We start from the raw sequence: 13,589 nt of genomic DNA, 5'->3' as shown, positions 1-13,589 counted from the left end.
ACTGCTCTCCTCGCTTGTTTGCTGTCGTTTTCACTAGCAAGTCCATTCCTTCACTGGAATTAGAACCGACTTCTTCGGCATTCTGGCATTTGCTGAAGACCAACTGAGAGCTCCAGCCTTGTGAACAACTACTGGATTTTTGGACCTCCCATTGGTAGACCGCCACTGTAGGATTAGCTGGGCCACACAGCCTGCAAGTCATTCTAAAGCCGTCTCTATAAAGATTCATTTTTGTAAGTTGTTCCTCTAGAGAACCCTTAGTAACACACTACACGGGACATCAGGCATGTTTATTATTTGATTCCTTTCTTTTATTTTGGGGGGAGGAGGGATTCGAGACAGGGTCTCTCTGTGTAGCCTTGGCTGTCCTGGACTCACTTTGTAGACCAGGCTGACCTCCAACGCACAGAGATCCACCTGCCTCGGCCTCCTGAGTGCTGGGATTAAAGGCGACCGCCACCGCCACCACCACCACCACCACCACCACCTGGCCTTAATTCCTTAACTAAGAGGTAAGCGCTATAGTTACGCCCATTTGGAGTAAAGGAAACTGAGCCTTCGAAATCAATCTGCCCGAAAAATCACAAAACTCCTATGAAATAGAGCCTAGATCCTAAAACCAGGAGAGTGAATGTGGAGTACAAGTTTAGTAAGTCAGCAAGAATACTCCTCACTAACACGTACAGTTTGTTAACTGTCGGCCTGACCCTCCACATATTCCCGCCTGTATCAGGACCCAGGCTAGCTGCAACCCTGGGCGCCCACCACTTTTAGAGCAAAAGTCCTCGAACGGAGCCTGTCTGTAGGCATGTGCCGAGTGAATGGACACACCAATGAATGAACTAGCGAACGAGCGAGTGACCCACGCGGCCCCCACTCACCCTCGATAAGCCACTCGCAGTTGCCATTGACGCTGTAGTTGCCAGCACCGTCCGTCACGAAGCCTGGAGCCTCCCGCAGCACCTGTCGCTGCCCCTTGCAGTCACCCGCCAGGACCCCGAGGGACGACGGCCCCAGCACTGCCAAGGCCAGTGCCAGGCCCGCCGCAAGAGCTCCGCCCAAGGCCATCGCCGCCTCCGGCACTGACCCTAAGAGACGGGGAGGGCCGTGAAGACCCGGAGGGGGGTCCCTCTATGGGAGGCGAGGCCCCCGCGGATGCAACCTTTACAGGCGTAGCATGGCCTTGTAGTCCAGGGATGTATCAGCGACGCAGTCCCGGCCAAGCAAAGAGCCGCTGTTGAGCTCTTGAAGCTGAGAGGCGGGCCCTACAGACCTAGGGAGAGCCCTGGCTATGGAGTCGTCACGGATAGGGCCGACCCCAAGGGACCATAGGGGTCCCCTATAGACACGAGCCCCCATAGGGGAGCCGACCCTATAAACGGAATCCAACAACTAGACTCAGGCTGCTGCAAGGCCAAAACAGACCATTATAGACAGTCCCTAAGGGCGATGTTTTCTCTACAGGCCAGCAGGGCCCTCCTCCATGGAGGGTGCTGGCCGTCTCCGGCCTGGCCCGGAGACTCCCGGGGAGACCCCAGCAGGCGGGGGGCGGGGCACGAGCGGTGTCGGGGGCGGAGCTTGCCTTCAGGGTCCCGGCTCCGGGTCCCTCGGGCTCACTCTTAATGCTTACCGACCCGCGCCTCCCTCCCGAGCCGGATGGGCTAGATCAGAGAGAGCTGGGGACTCCCGGGCCAGAGCGGCCCGAGGAAGACCCGCTAGGAGGGGACGAGGGGGCGGGAGCCGCGCAGCCTCTGAGGGGAGGACAGGCTAGGAGGAGGAGGCGAGAGGTTGCCGGAGCGGCGGGTCAGAGCGGCCCTGGGAGGACTACGGAGCGCCTGGCCCCACCCCCCTTCTCCGAGGAAGACTTCCGGAAACTTTCCCTCCTCCCGTCCGTTCCCAGCCCTTGCGCAGTAGGTGAACAGGAATCCAGCGCAGAGACTTCCGCATGCGTATTGCTAATATTGTGACCCAAAATCGCGTTAGAAAGAAAGTATCTGCCGGTCTTTGGCCGAGCAGAGCCTTTTGCCACTGGAGGGCGCCTCCACCTCTGATAGGGGAAGGAAAGGCAAAAATATAAATAAAGGGGCGGTAGGGAGCTGTGCTAGATGGTTATTTTCTGTGCTCCAGACTCAGGACCAATATGAATATCAGGTTATGCCTGCTCGGGCCTCCGGACCCAAGATATTATTCACTACATGGACACACTGAGACCCCTGGGGCTTAAAATGTTTCTAAGCACCATTAAGACATAAAAGCAGCTTGGTGAGATGATTTGGCGGCTCAGAACACGAGCTCTTTCAGAGGACCTGTGTTCCATCCCTGACACCCGTAGGGATCCAACGCCCTCTTCTGCACGAGGCACGCGCATAGTACACTGACCTACATGCAGGAAAACACTTAAGTCTTTTTTTAATTAAAAAAAAAAAAGATGGAAAAGAAACCCTGTTGTAGATAAAAACTCAACGAATCCTCTTTATTTTGGCAAGAAGAGAAAACGTCTTTCTGCCAGGGACCATGGGAAAGTCCCTGGCGTGCAGATAGGGACGGACAAAGCACGGGTCCGAGGTCACAAACCCCAGCGGGGGTTTCAAAGTAGAGACCAGCTTCACAATATCCGTCCCCGAATAGTGGCTCGAGAGTCGCAGGGTCCTGGAGAGTCACGGGCGGGGTCCAGGCGGTCGTCACGGGTGATCCGGAGTCCAGCAGCGTCAGAGGTCTCGGAGGGGGTCAGGGGGGCGGAGATCACGGAACAGCGGGAGTCCAGATTCCGGAGCCGTTCGGGGCAGGGGCTGAGGGAGGGGACGCGGAGAGCGGCTCCCGCGGGACCGTTTGGCACAAGGAGGAAAGGGGCGGGACACAGTGCACCCTACTTGGGCGCGGGCATGGGGAGGGGCAGGAGGTGCCTGGCATGGCCGAGCCCTTGGGCCGGGAATGAGAGGGGGGTTCCGGAGCCCAGCAGGGGCCCGGTGCGCCGCCCGTAGGGCAGAGGTGGGGTAGGGATGCTCAGACCGGGGGTGCTGGGCCCCCGGCTGTGTGCATGCTGAAGTATTCGGTGAAGCCGGTGTGCGGCGCCGCCGTCTGGGGCACCAGCGGCTGGTAGGACGGCGTCGGGCCATCCCAGCCCGAGTCGACCGCCTTAGGGAACCGAGCGGGAGGGGGCGGGGAGGCTGCGCCCGGCTCGGCCATGGTCACCACGCGGCCCCTCGGGGCCACCGCCGCCGCCACCGCTGTCTCCTCCACCTGCTTCCCGGCCTGGGATGGGGGGTCAGGATCAGAGGCCGCCCGGAACCCTCGGGGGAATCAAATGCGGCCCCGAAGGCCCGTCCCCCTCCCCCCCCCAAGAGGACTCCCACCACCCCAAACGTGGACGCACGTGTCAGTCAGGGAAGGAGTGGGTGGCTGGGCGCCTGGGTAAAGGGGCCAGGTACTCAAGGGGTGGTGTCGGGGTGCGCCGGGCAAACTCCGGAGGCGGTGGGGGAGGTGGGGACCAGCCTCGGAAGGCAGGCGGCGGGGGCACGGCGCGGGGAGTCCTCGGGGGCGTGCGCAACAGCGCCAGGACCCAGTCGGGCAGGGTGGGCGCGGGCGCCGGGGGGCGGTCGAGGCGGGGCGTTGGCGCGCGGGGAGTGCGGAAGGCCAGGGGTGGGCTCAGGCGCCAAGGCGCAGGGGGCGGCGGCGGGGCGGGGAGCGGGGTCAGATACTCCAGGGGCGGCGCCAGCAGCTCCTCGGGCGGCGGGGCTGCGGAGCTTACGGAGGAGGTGGGCGGGGGGATGGAGAAGAGCTCCGTGAAGTTGGGCACCGAGTCGCTGATGAACGTCACGTTTCCATAGACGTGCTGCGGGAAGGCCTTATCTGCGGATTGGCTCCCTCCAGGCCCAGGGACCCCAGCGGAGGCAATCTGAGACGTTCGCACGTGGTACGGGAAGTTCTTGTTGGCCGCCGATGGGCGGGTCATGATCTGAGAGAAAGAAGTCAGACTCAGGTCTGTCCCAATAAAGTTTAGAGACCTGGATGATTCCCTCCAGTTGACCTCTCTACAATCCCTGTGAACCATTCAGACGGCCTTAGCCACCAGGAGTGGGGTGTGTCCCTCAATACACCTAATTACCGTGCCCTGACTACAGGGTCAGAACTGACTGGTTAAGGGCAGTATTCAATCAAAATTTAAAGTTGTTTTTCAGATACACTACCTTACTTAAATTCAAGTGTTCTTAACGCACCTTATTGGAGAGCACAGATTAAAGATTTTTTTTCAACTGCTCTTTCTTTTTTTGTTTTAGTTTTGAGAGGGTCTCGTGCAGTCCAAGCTGGCCTCAAACTTGCCACGTAGCTAAGGGTGACCTTGAACTCTTGACCCCCTCCCGAACTCCTGATTTCCCCCTTCTACCCTCCTAGTGCTGGACTACAGACGTTCAGCATCGTGCCCAACCTTAGAATGTGTCCATAAGCACAGAAGCTTCAGTTAAACATCAGTTCATAGGCTGTTTAGAATGTCGACTCCTTAAAGACAGGACTCTTTTTCCTCTTCTGAAACAGTCTATGTAGCATCCACCTGCCTCAGCCACCAGGTGCTTAAATTATAAGCATTTACCACCAGAGTTAGCTTAGAACTTGACTTTTTGTTTTTTGTTTGTTTTGTTTTGTTTTTGAAACAGGGTTTCTCTATGTTACCTTGGCTGTCCTGGACTCACTTTGTAGACCAGGCTGGCCTCAAACTTACAGCGATCTGCCTGCCTCTGCCTCCCGAGTGCTGGGGTTAAAGGCAACTGCCACCATACCTGGCTCTGTTTTTGTTTTTCAAGGCAGGGTTTCTCTGTGTAGCTCTGGCTGTCCTGGAACCCACTCTAGACCAGGCTGGCCTCCAACTCAGAGATTCTCCTGAGACTAAATGCCACCACTGCCCAGCAGAACCTGACTTTTTTTTTTTTTTTTTTTTTTGGTTTTTCAAGACAGAGTCTCTCTGTGTAACCTTGGCTGTCCTGGACTCACTTTATAGACCAGGCTGGCCTCGAACTCACAGGGATCCACCTGCCTCTGCCTCCTGAGTGCTGGGATTAAAGGCGTGCGCCACCACGCCCGGCTGAACTTGACTTTTCTATTCCCTGTTAAATCTAGAACAGTGCCTGCATCTCAACAAATCCTGGTGGAAATTTTCCAGAACACTGGTGATGTTTCTGGATGCCATTGGGCCACCATGCTCTGGAAGCTCGGTGCAAACCCGCTCAGGTTGTCCTGGATGCAGCGAGCAGCACGGAGCTGGAGCAGCGCAGAGGAGCTGACTGACGGTGAACTAACAGCAAGGGCACTTGTCTCGAATTCTGAGCGAGTGTCGCTGCCGCTGCTCTTGGCTCCTTCACTAAGTGTGGGATCTGGGGCACGCTGATTAAACTACCTGAGCCTCACCAGCCAAAAAGGATTACGGTGCCTATCTGGAAAGATGAGAGGGCGGAGAAGAAGGCCACTGGTGCAGAGCCGCCGGCTTGGGGGGCTCTCGGTGTTTTCTTTCTAACCCTTTCCGACTTCCTGCTGAGCTTCAGGATCTACCAGCTAAGGAAGGTGGGCTCTACAGTTACCCTAGGTCTTAAGGAGAGGATGGCAGACCTGGTCCCTTCCCTGGGGGGGCAGATTGTAGGTCCCCAGGGTTAAGGCCAAAACCCTCGGTGATACCTACTTCTCTGTTGTTCTTTTCTTTTCCTTTGAGACAAGGTCTCAGGTAGCCCAGGCAGACTACAGAATTTTTATATTTTTCTGTATAGTTTTTATATTTCTGGGGAAGGATGACTTGAACTCTGATCCTCCTCCTCCTCCTCCCGCCTGCCAAGATTACAGACGTGTGTGCTACCACACCAAATGTAACAGTATCTATTTCTCTTTGTGCGCCACACACACACACACACACACACACACACACACACACACACCGTGTGTGAGCCCTGACGATGGGCCAGAGGAGAACAGGGTTCTAAGTGTGTGTGCCGCCACCCAAGGCCACGGAATCCCGGCGATCACCTCCCTCTCGGGACCTCAGCTTCTGCTCTCTCTATACTATGTACAACGACTGCTGCTCTGTCTGGCAGTTGAGCAAGAAAGACAAAAGAAAAAACAATATGGATATTTCTGGCAAGAATCAGGCTAGAAGCTAGACGCGGTGGCGCACGCTTTTAAACCCAGCACTCGGGAGGCAGAGGCAGGCAAATGGGTCTCTGTGAGTTCGAGGCCAGTCTGGTCTACAAAGTGAGTCCAGGGCAGCCAAGGCTACACAGAGAAACCCTGTCTCAAAAAAAAAAAAAGAATCAGGCTAGAGCCTGGTGTACTGGTGAATCCCAGGACTCAGGAGGCCAACACAGAAGGACTGCTGTGCTGTCAAGAGCAGCCAGGGCTATATAGCAAGAATCTGTCTCAAGAAGGAAAGGGTGGGGGCTGGAGAGATGGCTCGGTGGTTTAGAGCACCGCCTGCTCTTCCAGAGGTCCTGAGTTCAGTTCCCAGCAACCACATGGTGGCTCACAACCATCTATAGTGAGATCTGGCGCCCTCTTCTGCAGATAAAGCGCCCATATACAATAAATAATAAATAAATAAATCTTAAAAAAAAAAAAAAAGGAAAGGGTGTCAGGTGGTGGTAGCGCACACCTTTAATCCCAGCACTCAGGAGGCAGAGTGGATCTCTGAGTTCAAAGCCAGCCTGGTCTACCGAGTGAGTTCTAGGACAGCCAGGGCTACACAGAGAAACCCTGTCTTTAAAAACAAAAAAACAAAAAAACAAAAACAAAAAGGAGGGGGAGGAGATTGGGGAAGGAAACAGAGAGCCGCAGCAGGCTGGGCTGATGGATGCATGTATTAATGCTGTAAGCCAGGTGTGACAATGCACGCCCATGACCCCAAATATGGTACTCCAAAGGCCAAGGCAGGAGAATCATGGCAAATTTGAGGTCAGCCTGAGCAACATGGTGAGACTGTCTTTTTTTTTTTTTTTTTGTAATCTCCAGCTGGGTGTTGTGGCACACAACTTTGATCCCAGCACTCAGTAGGCAGAAAGAGGCAAATCTCTGTGAGTTCTAGGCCAGCCTGGGCTATAGAGCAAGTTCCAGGCCAGCCTGGGCTACATAGTGTGCACCTGTCTCAAAAAAGAACACACACAGACACACAAACACACACACACACAGACACCCAGAGACACAGACACACACACGCAGACACACAGAGACACAGACACACACACACAGACACACAGAGACACAGACACACACAGAGATAAGTGTGTGTACGTGAGAACTGTCACCAAGAAAAAAAAGATAGAGTGGAAACCAGGTCAAATAATACCAACTAAAAACAAAACTGACAGATGAAGCCAAGATCCCCTGTCTTGGTCTGCTGTAAACACTACTAAAATCTAGGCCCCAAGAGCCCCAACCTGTCCCGTCTAACTTTCGCTTGAACCTCCCCCCGCCCCATGATGGGAGAACGGGTACAGGAGAAAGGGGTTGAGGGTGAGGGACTGAGGGCTGTGGGTGGTAGTGGTGGCGCAGACAGACATGTTGAAGCCTGGGGACACAGAGTCAAGAACAGAAAGGGGGTGTGAGGACAAAGAAAGGGGGCTTGTGTGAGGAGGCCGGGAGACAGGTAAGAGAAGTGACAGAGGAGGCAGGGTGCTGGGGGACGGGGTGGGGTGCCCAGCAGGCCTTCAGACAGTGCCTTCCAGTGACTAAGGGAGGCGGGGACCAAATGCGCTGTCCTGCGTGGGCCTGCAGTCCCAGCGCTCAAGAAACCGAGGCAGGATGTCACAAGTTGAAAGCCAGACTGGACTGTAGAGCAAGCCCATTTCAAAAATTAAAAATAAGGGAGTGAAGGGTCAAGAGTTCTAAACGGGGCAGGACATTCAGGCACATGTCGGGTAGGAGCCTCACACAATCCTCCGGCACTCGGTCCCCACCCCACTCTGATGGCCACTCTCACCAGACTCAGTCGCCACCCCCCTGGGATGGCCGCTTTCCCCAGACTCGGTCCCTACCCCACTGGGATGGCCACTCTCACCAGGTCCCCTCCCCACTCGGATGGCCACTCTCCCCAGACTTGGTCCCTGCCCCTCTTGTATGGCCGCTCTCACCAGACTTGGTCTCCACCCCACTCTGATGGCCACTCTCACCAGGTCCCCACCTCACTCGGATGGCCGCTCTCCCTAGACTCGGTCCCCACCCCACTTGGATGGCCGCTCTCACCAGACTCGGTCCCCAACCCACTTGGTTGGCCACTCTCCCCAGGTCCCCGCCCCACCCTGATAGCCACTCTCCCCAGACTCGGCGGCCCCGCCCCGCTCTCACCAGGAACACGCCGTGGGCGTACAGGTGGATCCCCAGCTGGATGCCATTGACGATCTTCTCTCGCGCCCATTTCGGGATCCCAAAATTGGCGATCAGAGCCATGACAGGAACAGCGAAGAACCTGCAGGGGAGGTTCGCAGTGGGTGCTACCTGTGCCCTCCATCCCGTCCCATGCCCCCCACCTCCCTGCCGTCACTCACAAGACCCAAACTGGAGAATGGCCACGGTGGCCTTCGAGAGCCAGGTGTTGAAAAAGTCCAGGAGGCGCTCTGGCCTGAGAAACTCCAGTGGCCAAAGACTAGGCCGAATGTGACGCAGCTCTACGCCACCCCAACCCTGGCGACTGACGGGACCCCAAGAGATACCCCATGCTTGAGTTAATGAATGACAAATTACAATTAAGGACTCGACTGCATGTTTCCACAACGTTATACACGCATGAACTCATTTAACTCTCACAGTGAGTCCAGGAAACAGAATAATGTTTCCATTTCCAATAACAGATGAGAAAGCGAAAGGCTTGTCCGAAACCGTGCAGTCTGGAAGCTTCGGAGCTGGGACCTGCACCCGGCCCTCTGGCTTGGACTCTGCCTACTTTAAGGGACATTGTTGAACAATAACAACCGGTGTTTTGTCTTCGTTTTTTGGTTGGTTGGTTAAGGTTTTGTGTTTTGTTTTAAAAGATTCCTTTTTTTTTTTAAATCACTATGCATGTGTTTTTCTCTTCCTTCCAAATCCTGGCATTACTGGGACTCACTAGCACGCCTGGCTATTGACTGAGCTTTTTTTTTTTTTTTTTTTTTTTTTTTTTGAGAGAGGGTTTCTCTGTGTAGCCTTGGCCATCTTGGACTCACTTTGTAGACCAGGCTGGCTTCGAACTTACAGTGATCCACCTGCCTCTGCCTCCTGAGTGCTGGGATTAAAGGCGTGCGCCACCACACCCGGCTTTTGACTGAGCTTTTATTGAACATTTACTGTGTGTGACAGACACTAAACCTTCGTTTTGTATCCTTTTCCTGTGTAGTCTTGGCTGTCCTGGAACTCACTCTGCAGACCAGGCTGGCTTCAAACTCACATAGATCCACCTGCCTCTGCCTCCCGAGTGCTGGGATTAAAGGCGTGCGCCACCATGCCAGGCTGTTTGTTTCGTTTTGGTTTTTTTTAACTATTTATTATGTATACAGTGTTTTGCCTGCATATACAACTGCACTCCAGAAGAGGGCACCAGATCTTATTGTAACGTGAGCCACCATGTGGTTGCTGGGAATTGAACTCAGGACCTCTGGAAGAGCAGTCGGTGCTCTTAACCTCCGAGCCATCTCTCCAGCCCAAGTTTTTTGTTGTTGTTGTTGTTTTTTTTTTTTAACTTTCGCATTTTACTTTGGGAGAGTAACTTTTTTTTTCCTAGATTGTAAAGCTAGGAAGTAGCAGACTTCAGGCAACAGCCTCTTGTCTTGAACACTTGTCTTCCCCCCTGTGAATGGCCTAGGCTGAGAGGTGAGGCAGGCTGGGGCCCCACCATGGCTCACCAGAGGGTGTAGGCAGCAAAGAAGGGCACGTAAAAGGGCTGCTTCTCCGGAAAGTGCCGAAGGGAGACCAGCACCGCGTAGCAGAACCACACGTAAGCTGCGACCTGCAGCCCGATGAGCCCGTAGCCAGCCGGAGACTCGTAGGTGTACAGTACCTGGCCTGGGTCAAAGAACTGGACCCACAAGACAGGGTTCGTCACAGCCCTGGCCTCTGACACCGGGGTCAGGCCAGAAGTAGTGGGTGAGCCAGGGATGGGGCTAGAATCGTACATAGGTGTATAAGGAGCCTATGGCAACTACTGTATGCTCGCCATGGGACCCTGTGTGACTTCGTCCATCCACACACACTGACACACACTATCACCCCATGCAGGTGATGTAAATCCCCTAACGAGTCCTTATGATGGCTAAGATTCCCCCTAACTTTTCACAAGAAGAAACAAGCCCAGGGTAGGGTGGGAATCACTAGCTAGGAAGTGGAGGAGCCTTAATAGAAGTAAGTCTGTGACTCTTCACATGGAACTTTAATCTGATAGACAGTGAGAGACGAGGAAGAGGAAGAGGAGGAGGAGGAGGAGGAGGAGGAAAGCTACTCAGAAATGGTGAAGAAAGAGGAACCGCTGAAAGACAGATAGGAAGGTGGAAACTCAGAGTGGGAGGGAGCATCCTCAGTGGGGAGGGGCAGCAGGCAGGGCAGGAAGGGGGGGGGGGTCTGGCGGGAGCCTCGGGTACTCACTTCTGCCTCGTAGATGAGCAGCACCACGTGGGTGAGGGTGTACAGGGTCATGTACACAGACAACTTCACGGAGCCCGAGTGGCTGATGCGGCCTCTGGCAAGCAGGCCGGTAGGGGAGACAGCAGGGTGGATGCTGTCAGGGTGGAGGGAGCCGCCACACACGCCCCCCACCACCCCCACCGTGCCCTACACCCCAGCCCAGCCACCCAGTGAGCAGCCCCTGCCCGGGCACCGTGTCACCGTGAATCCCTTCCCCAGCAGGATGAGTGTGAGCAGGAAGATGAGGAAGCTGGAGGAGAAGAGAAGCTTGGCTGGGAAGAGGGAAGGAAAGCTGGCTCAGGCACGGGGTCGCTCGGAGAGATCCCTGGAGCCCCGCCCTCCCTCCGTGGCTCCAGGGTATCCTCACCCAAGATCTTCACGCTGCTGTTGCCGATGCCGTCTGTGGCGTACTGGCCCCAGTAGATGCAGAAAAACAGGAGGCTCAGGACTAGGAGGGACAAAAACCAACTTTGGGACATCACTGTCCTCTAGCGCTAAGATCCTAATGTCTGACCCTCCGCTGCCCCCGCCAGAAGCCCAGAATATCTGTTAGGACAGCCCGCCTCACCCTCTTGTCCCTCAGACCCAGGGGTCTGGACCCCAAGGCCGTCTTTTCAGGGACCCCAAAATCTGAGCTACCCAAAGCCTCACCCTCCACTCCTGCGGCAGCCATGAACATTTTATATGTTGTGTGGAGTAACTGTCGGCCTTTCAGCAAATCTAAGACGGAAACAGGGAAACGCTGTACACAGGCTGGGGTCGGGGAGGCTCTCCCACTTCCGGCCCCTCCCGGCACATGTGTCGTACTCACAACCAAAGTAACAAGAGAGGACGAAGATGAGGGTGAAGATGAGGAGAAAGGTCACATCTGTCTCGAGGATCCCTGGGACAGGGAGGGGTGGGGGAAGGCTTTTTGAGTGGCTTATCTCTGCCTGCTCCGGGCTTCCATCCCCGCCTGCTCCTCCGATATCTGCTCACCAAATTCATCCGCTGAGAAGTGCCGTGTCCAGAAGGACTTGCCGTTGGTGAGGACCATCTCGTACTCCAGCTGCAGCCCATCTCCCTGTAGGGAGCGGGGAGGCCTAAGGGGGACTCTGGGCAGGTAGGGGAAGTGGACAGGAAGAGAAAAAGGAGGGAGGCCAGGTGGCTGCCCCAGCCCCTTACCCCACACTTGCTGAGCGCGATGTACCACCATCTTTCACGCACAGAGCGGAAGCTGCGGCCGCTGGAGCAGCTCAGGTAGCGGGTTCCGTCCTCTGACACCACCTGGGGAGGAGCCAGAAGGCTGAAGCCTTGTCCTTGGTGCCACCAGGCCCCAGCCCTTTAGCACCTGCGCACTGCCTCGCACCTGACAGCCTGACCAGGCATATTGGGTGGTGAGATTGATGACCTGGTTGTTCTCCGGCCTGATGACCGACTCCTTGGCCAAGCAGTCCTAGGGCAAAGCGGGGGACATGGTCACCCTCTGAATGGCTGTGGCCTCCTACCTCTCCAAACCACCCCTCTCAACACACACACTCTCTCTTCACAGCCCTCACCTTGTCCCTGGCCTTGTACACAGCTGGCCACTGGGACGGGTCATCAAAATAGAGGAGGATGTTCTGACAACACTTGGCCTGAAGAAGCAGAGACCAGGCGGTTGGGGGCGTGTACGGAAGCTGGACAGATTTTGCCTTGTAGGGCCAAAGTAGTGTCCAGCTTCGGCCAGGAGAGTGGCTAGGGAGACTCACCTCAGGGTATCGGAATCGGAAGTCTAGTCGGCCATAATCCGAGAGGAAACAAAATCTTGTCAGGAACACCCAGTCCTGGCAAAGGGACCCAGTGAGATCTGAGTCCTTCAGGAACTCAGCTCGACCGTACCCACAGACCCTCAACTTTTCCTCTCTACCAGAGGCTGCTTGGTTTCCCAAATACCACAAGACGACTAAGTCACCCCCAGAATTCTTTCCAGATCCTTTTGCTGGGTGTCCAAATTCCTGCTGCCCTGCTTTCCTCCCTCAGATGTCCCTCAAGTTTCCTTCCCTCCTCCTTCTCCCCATCTCCCAGACACACTGAAAAAGACCATGGATGGCCAGGTGCACATCCCCACCACCATCTGTGCTGGACTCTCAGCTGCATTCCCCCAGACACACACACCACACACCACACACACACACACACACACCACAACACACCACACACACACACCAGCCCCAAGGTAGTCCCACAAGCTATGCCATCCTGGAGAACCTTCCAAACCTTGCCGATGGTCCCCGAGCAGGCCAGGCGACCTCCACTTGGTAGAGTGAGGGCTGCTGTCCCTTCAGCACCACCATGGTGCGGCTATGTTCCGTGTAACTCAGACTCTCCTTACCGACGACCCTCCCCACCCAGTCTGACCTCGACAACCACAATGCAACCCCCAATCTGCAGCCTCCGCCCTGGCCCGGCCCCCCATCACCCAGGCCCCGGCCCGGGAGGGGCGCAGGGGGCGGGGCGGTACCCTCCCCTCTTGGGTCCCGCGGGCCCGGGAGTGCTAGGAGAAGGCTCGGGGTGCTCACCTCCTTCGAGCTGAGGTTGCCCCGCACGTACTTGGCCCGGGCGCGGGGGGACAGTGGCAGCAGCAGGAGCAGCAGTGGCGGCAGCAGACGGCGCAGCGCGGGCGCGCGCGAGGGCTCCATTCCTCCCGCTCTGGCCTCGGCTCGGCACCGGCTCTCCCGCTCCGGCCCGGTGACGGAGGCGAGAGCGCGCGGGCTAGCCAGCGCGCGCCCCCGATTAAAGGGGCCGCCGGACGCAGCGGTCTCCGCCCCCTGCTCCTGAATGGACCAAACAGGCTCCTACCCTTCCCATCCTCTTGTTGCCGCACCCTAGCTCAGCTCTTCTACAGGAGTCTAAAAGATACCTCAGGTTGCGTGTGTTCTAAACTCACATTGCCACAAGCAAGGGCCCTCTTTGGATGCCCACAACCCAGACAGCTGTGGACGATCCGG

At 56.1% G+C, this 13,589-nt stretch overlaps 2 protein-coding genes and 1 long non-coding RNA gene across 4 annotated transcripts in view; all 3 read right to left on the bottom strand.

The window, feature by feature from the left end:
• Positions 1-1,847, bottom strand: part of MEGF8 (multiple EGF like domains 8) — a 59,798-nt gene extending 57,951 nt beyond the window's left edge. The window contains exon 1 of the mRNA XM_084771532.1: positions 882-1,847. Coding sequence (XP_084627658.1) covers positions 882-1,068 — 187 coding nt within the window. The 5' untranslated portion in view covers positions 1,069-1,847. The remainder of the gene's footprint in view (positions 1-881) is intronic.
• A 1,019-nt stretch (positions 1,848-2,866) lies between these two features.
• Positions 2,867-13,355, bottom strand: TMEM145 (transmembrane protein 145). 2 transcript variants are annotated; one of them, XM_084771659.1, is made up of 15 exons: positions 13,161-13,355; positions 12,351-12,425; positions 12,159-12,236; positions 11,969-12,055; positions 11,785-11,886; positions 11,599-11,683; positions 11,432-11,503; positions 11,272-11,340; positions 10,988-11,068; positions 10,814-10,892; positions 10,582-10,675; positions 9,846-10,018; positions 8,317-8,437; positions 3,749-3,955; positions 2,867-3,252 (listed from the first exon to the last, which is right to left on the bottom strand). In XM_084771659.1, the coding sequence occupies exons 1-15, from the start codon at positions 13,278-13,280 to the stop codon at positions 3,004-3,006; spliced, it is 1,692 nt and encodes a 563-aa protein (XP_084627785.1). In that variant the 5' UTR covers positions 13,281-13,355; the 3' UTR covers positions 2,867-3,003. The 2 variants fall into 2 exon arrangements, with proteins under 2 accessions (XP_084627785.1, XP_084627784.1); XM_084771658.1 differs by having other exon boundaries at positions 3,112-3,955.
• LOC311591730 lies at positions 4,785-5,823 on the bottom strand. Its single transcript, XR_014777175.1, has 2 exons — positions 5,084-5,823; positions 4,785-4,908 (listed from the first exon to the last, which is right to left on the bottom strand). It is a non-coding gene; the product is annotated as an uncharacterized lncRNA (long non-coding RNA).
• Positions 13,356-13,589: the final 234 nt, after the last annotated feature.

The sequence above is a fragment of the Acomys minous genome (assembly GCF_964271855.1).
Source record: "Acomys minous genome assembly, chromosome: 20".
Classification (NCBI taxonomy): Eukaryota; Metazoa; Chordata; class Mammalia; order Rodentia; family Muridae; genus Acomys; species Acomys minous.
The sequence above is the reverse complement of the archived record's forward strand: the minus strand, read 5'-3'. Positions and strand labels throughout refer to the sequence as shown.

Coding starts and splice junctions, on each gene's coding strand:
- TMEM145 (XM_084771658.1), bottom strand. CDS start 13,280: ATGGAGCCCTCGCGCGCGCCCGCGCTGCGCCGTCTGCTGCCGCCACTG. Junction 10,893..10,987: donor CAGCAGCGTGAAGATCTTGG/GTGAGGATACCC, acceptor CCCTCTTCCCAG/CCAAGCTTCTCTTCTCCTCC. Junction 8,438..9,845: donor TTTGCTGCCTACACCCTCTG/GTGAGCCATGGT, acceptor CCTCCCCTGCAG/GTTCTTCGCTGTTCCTGTCA.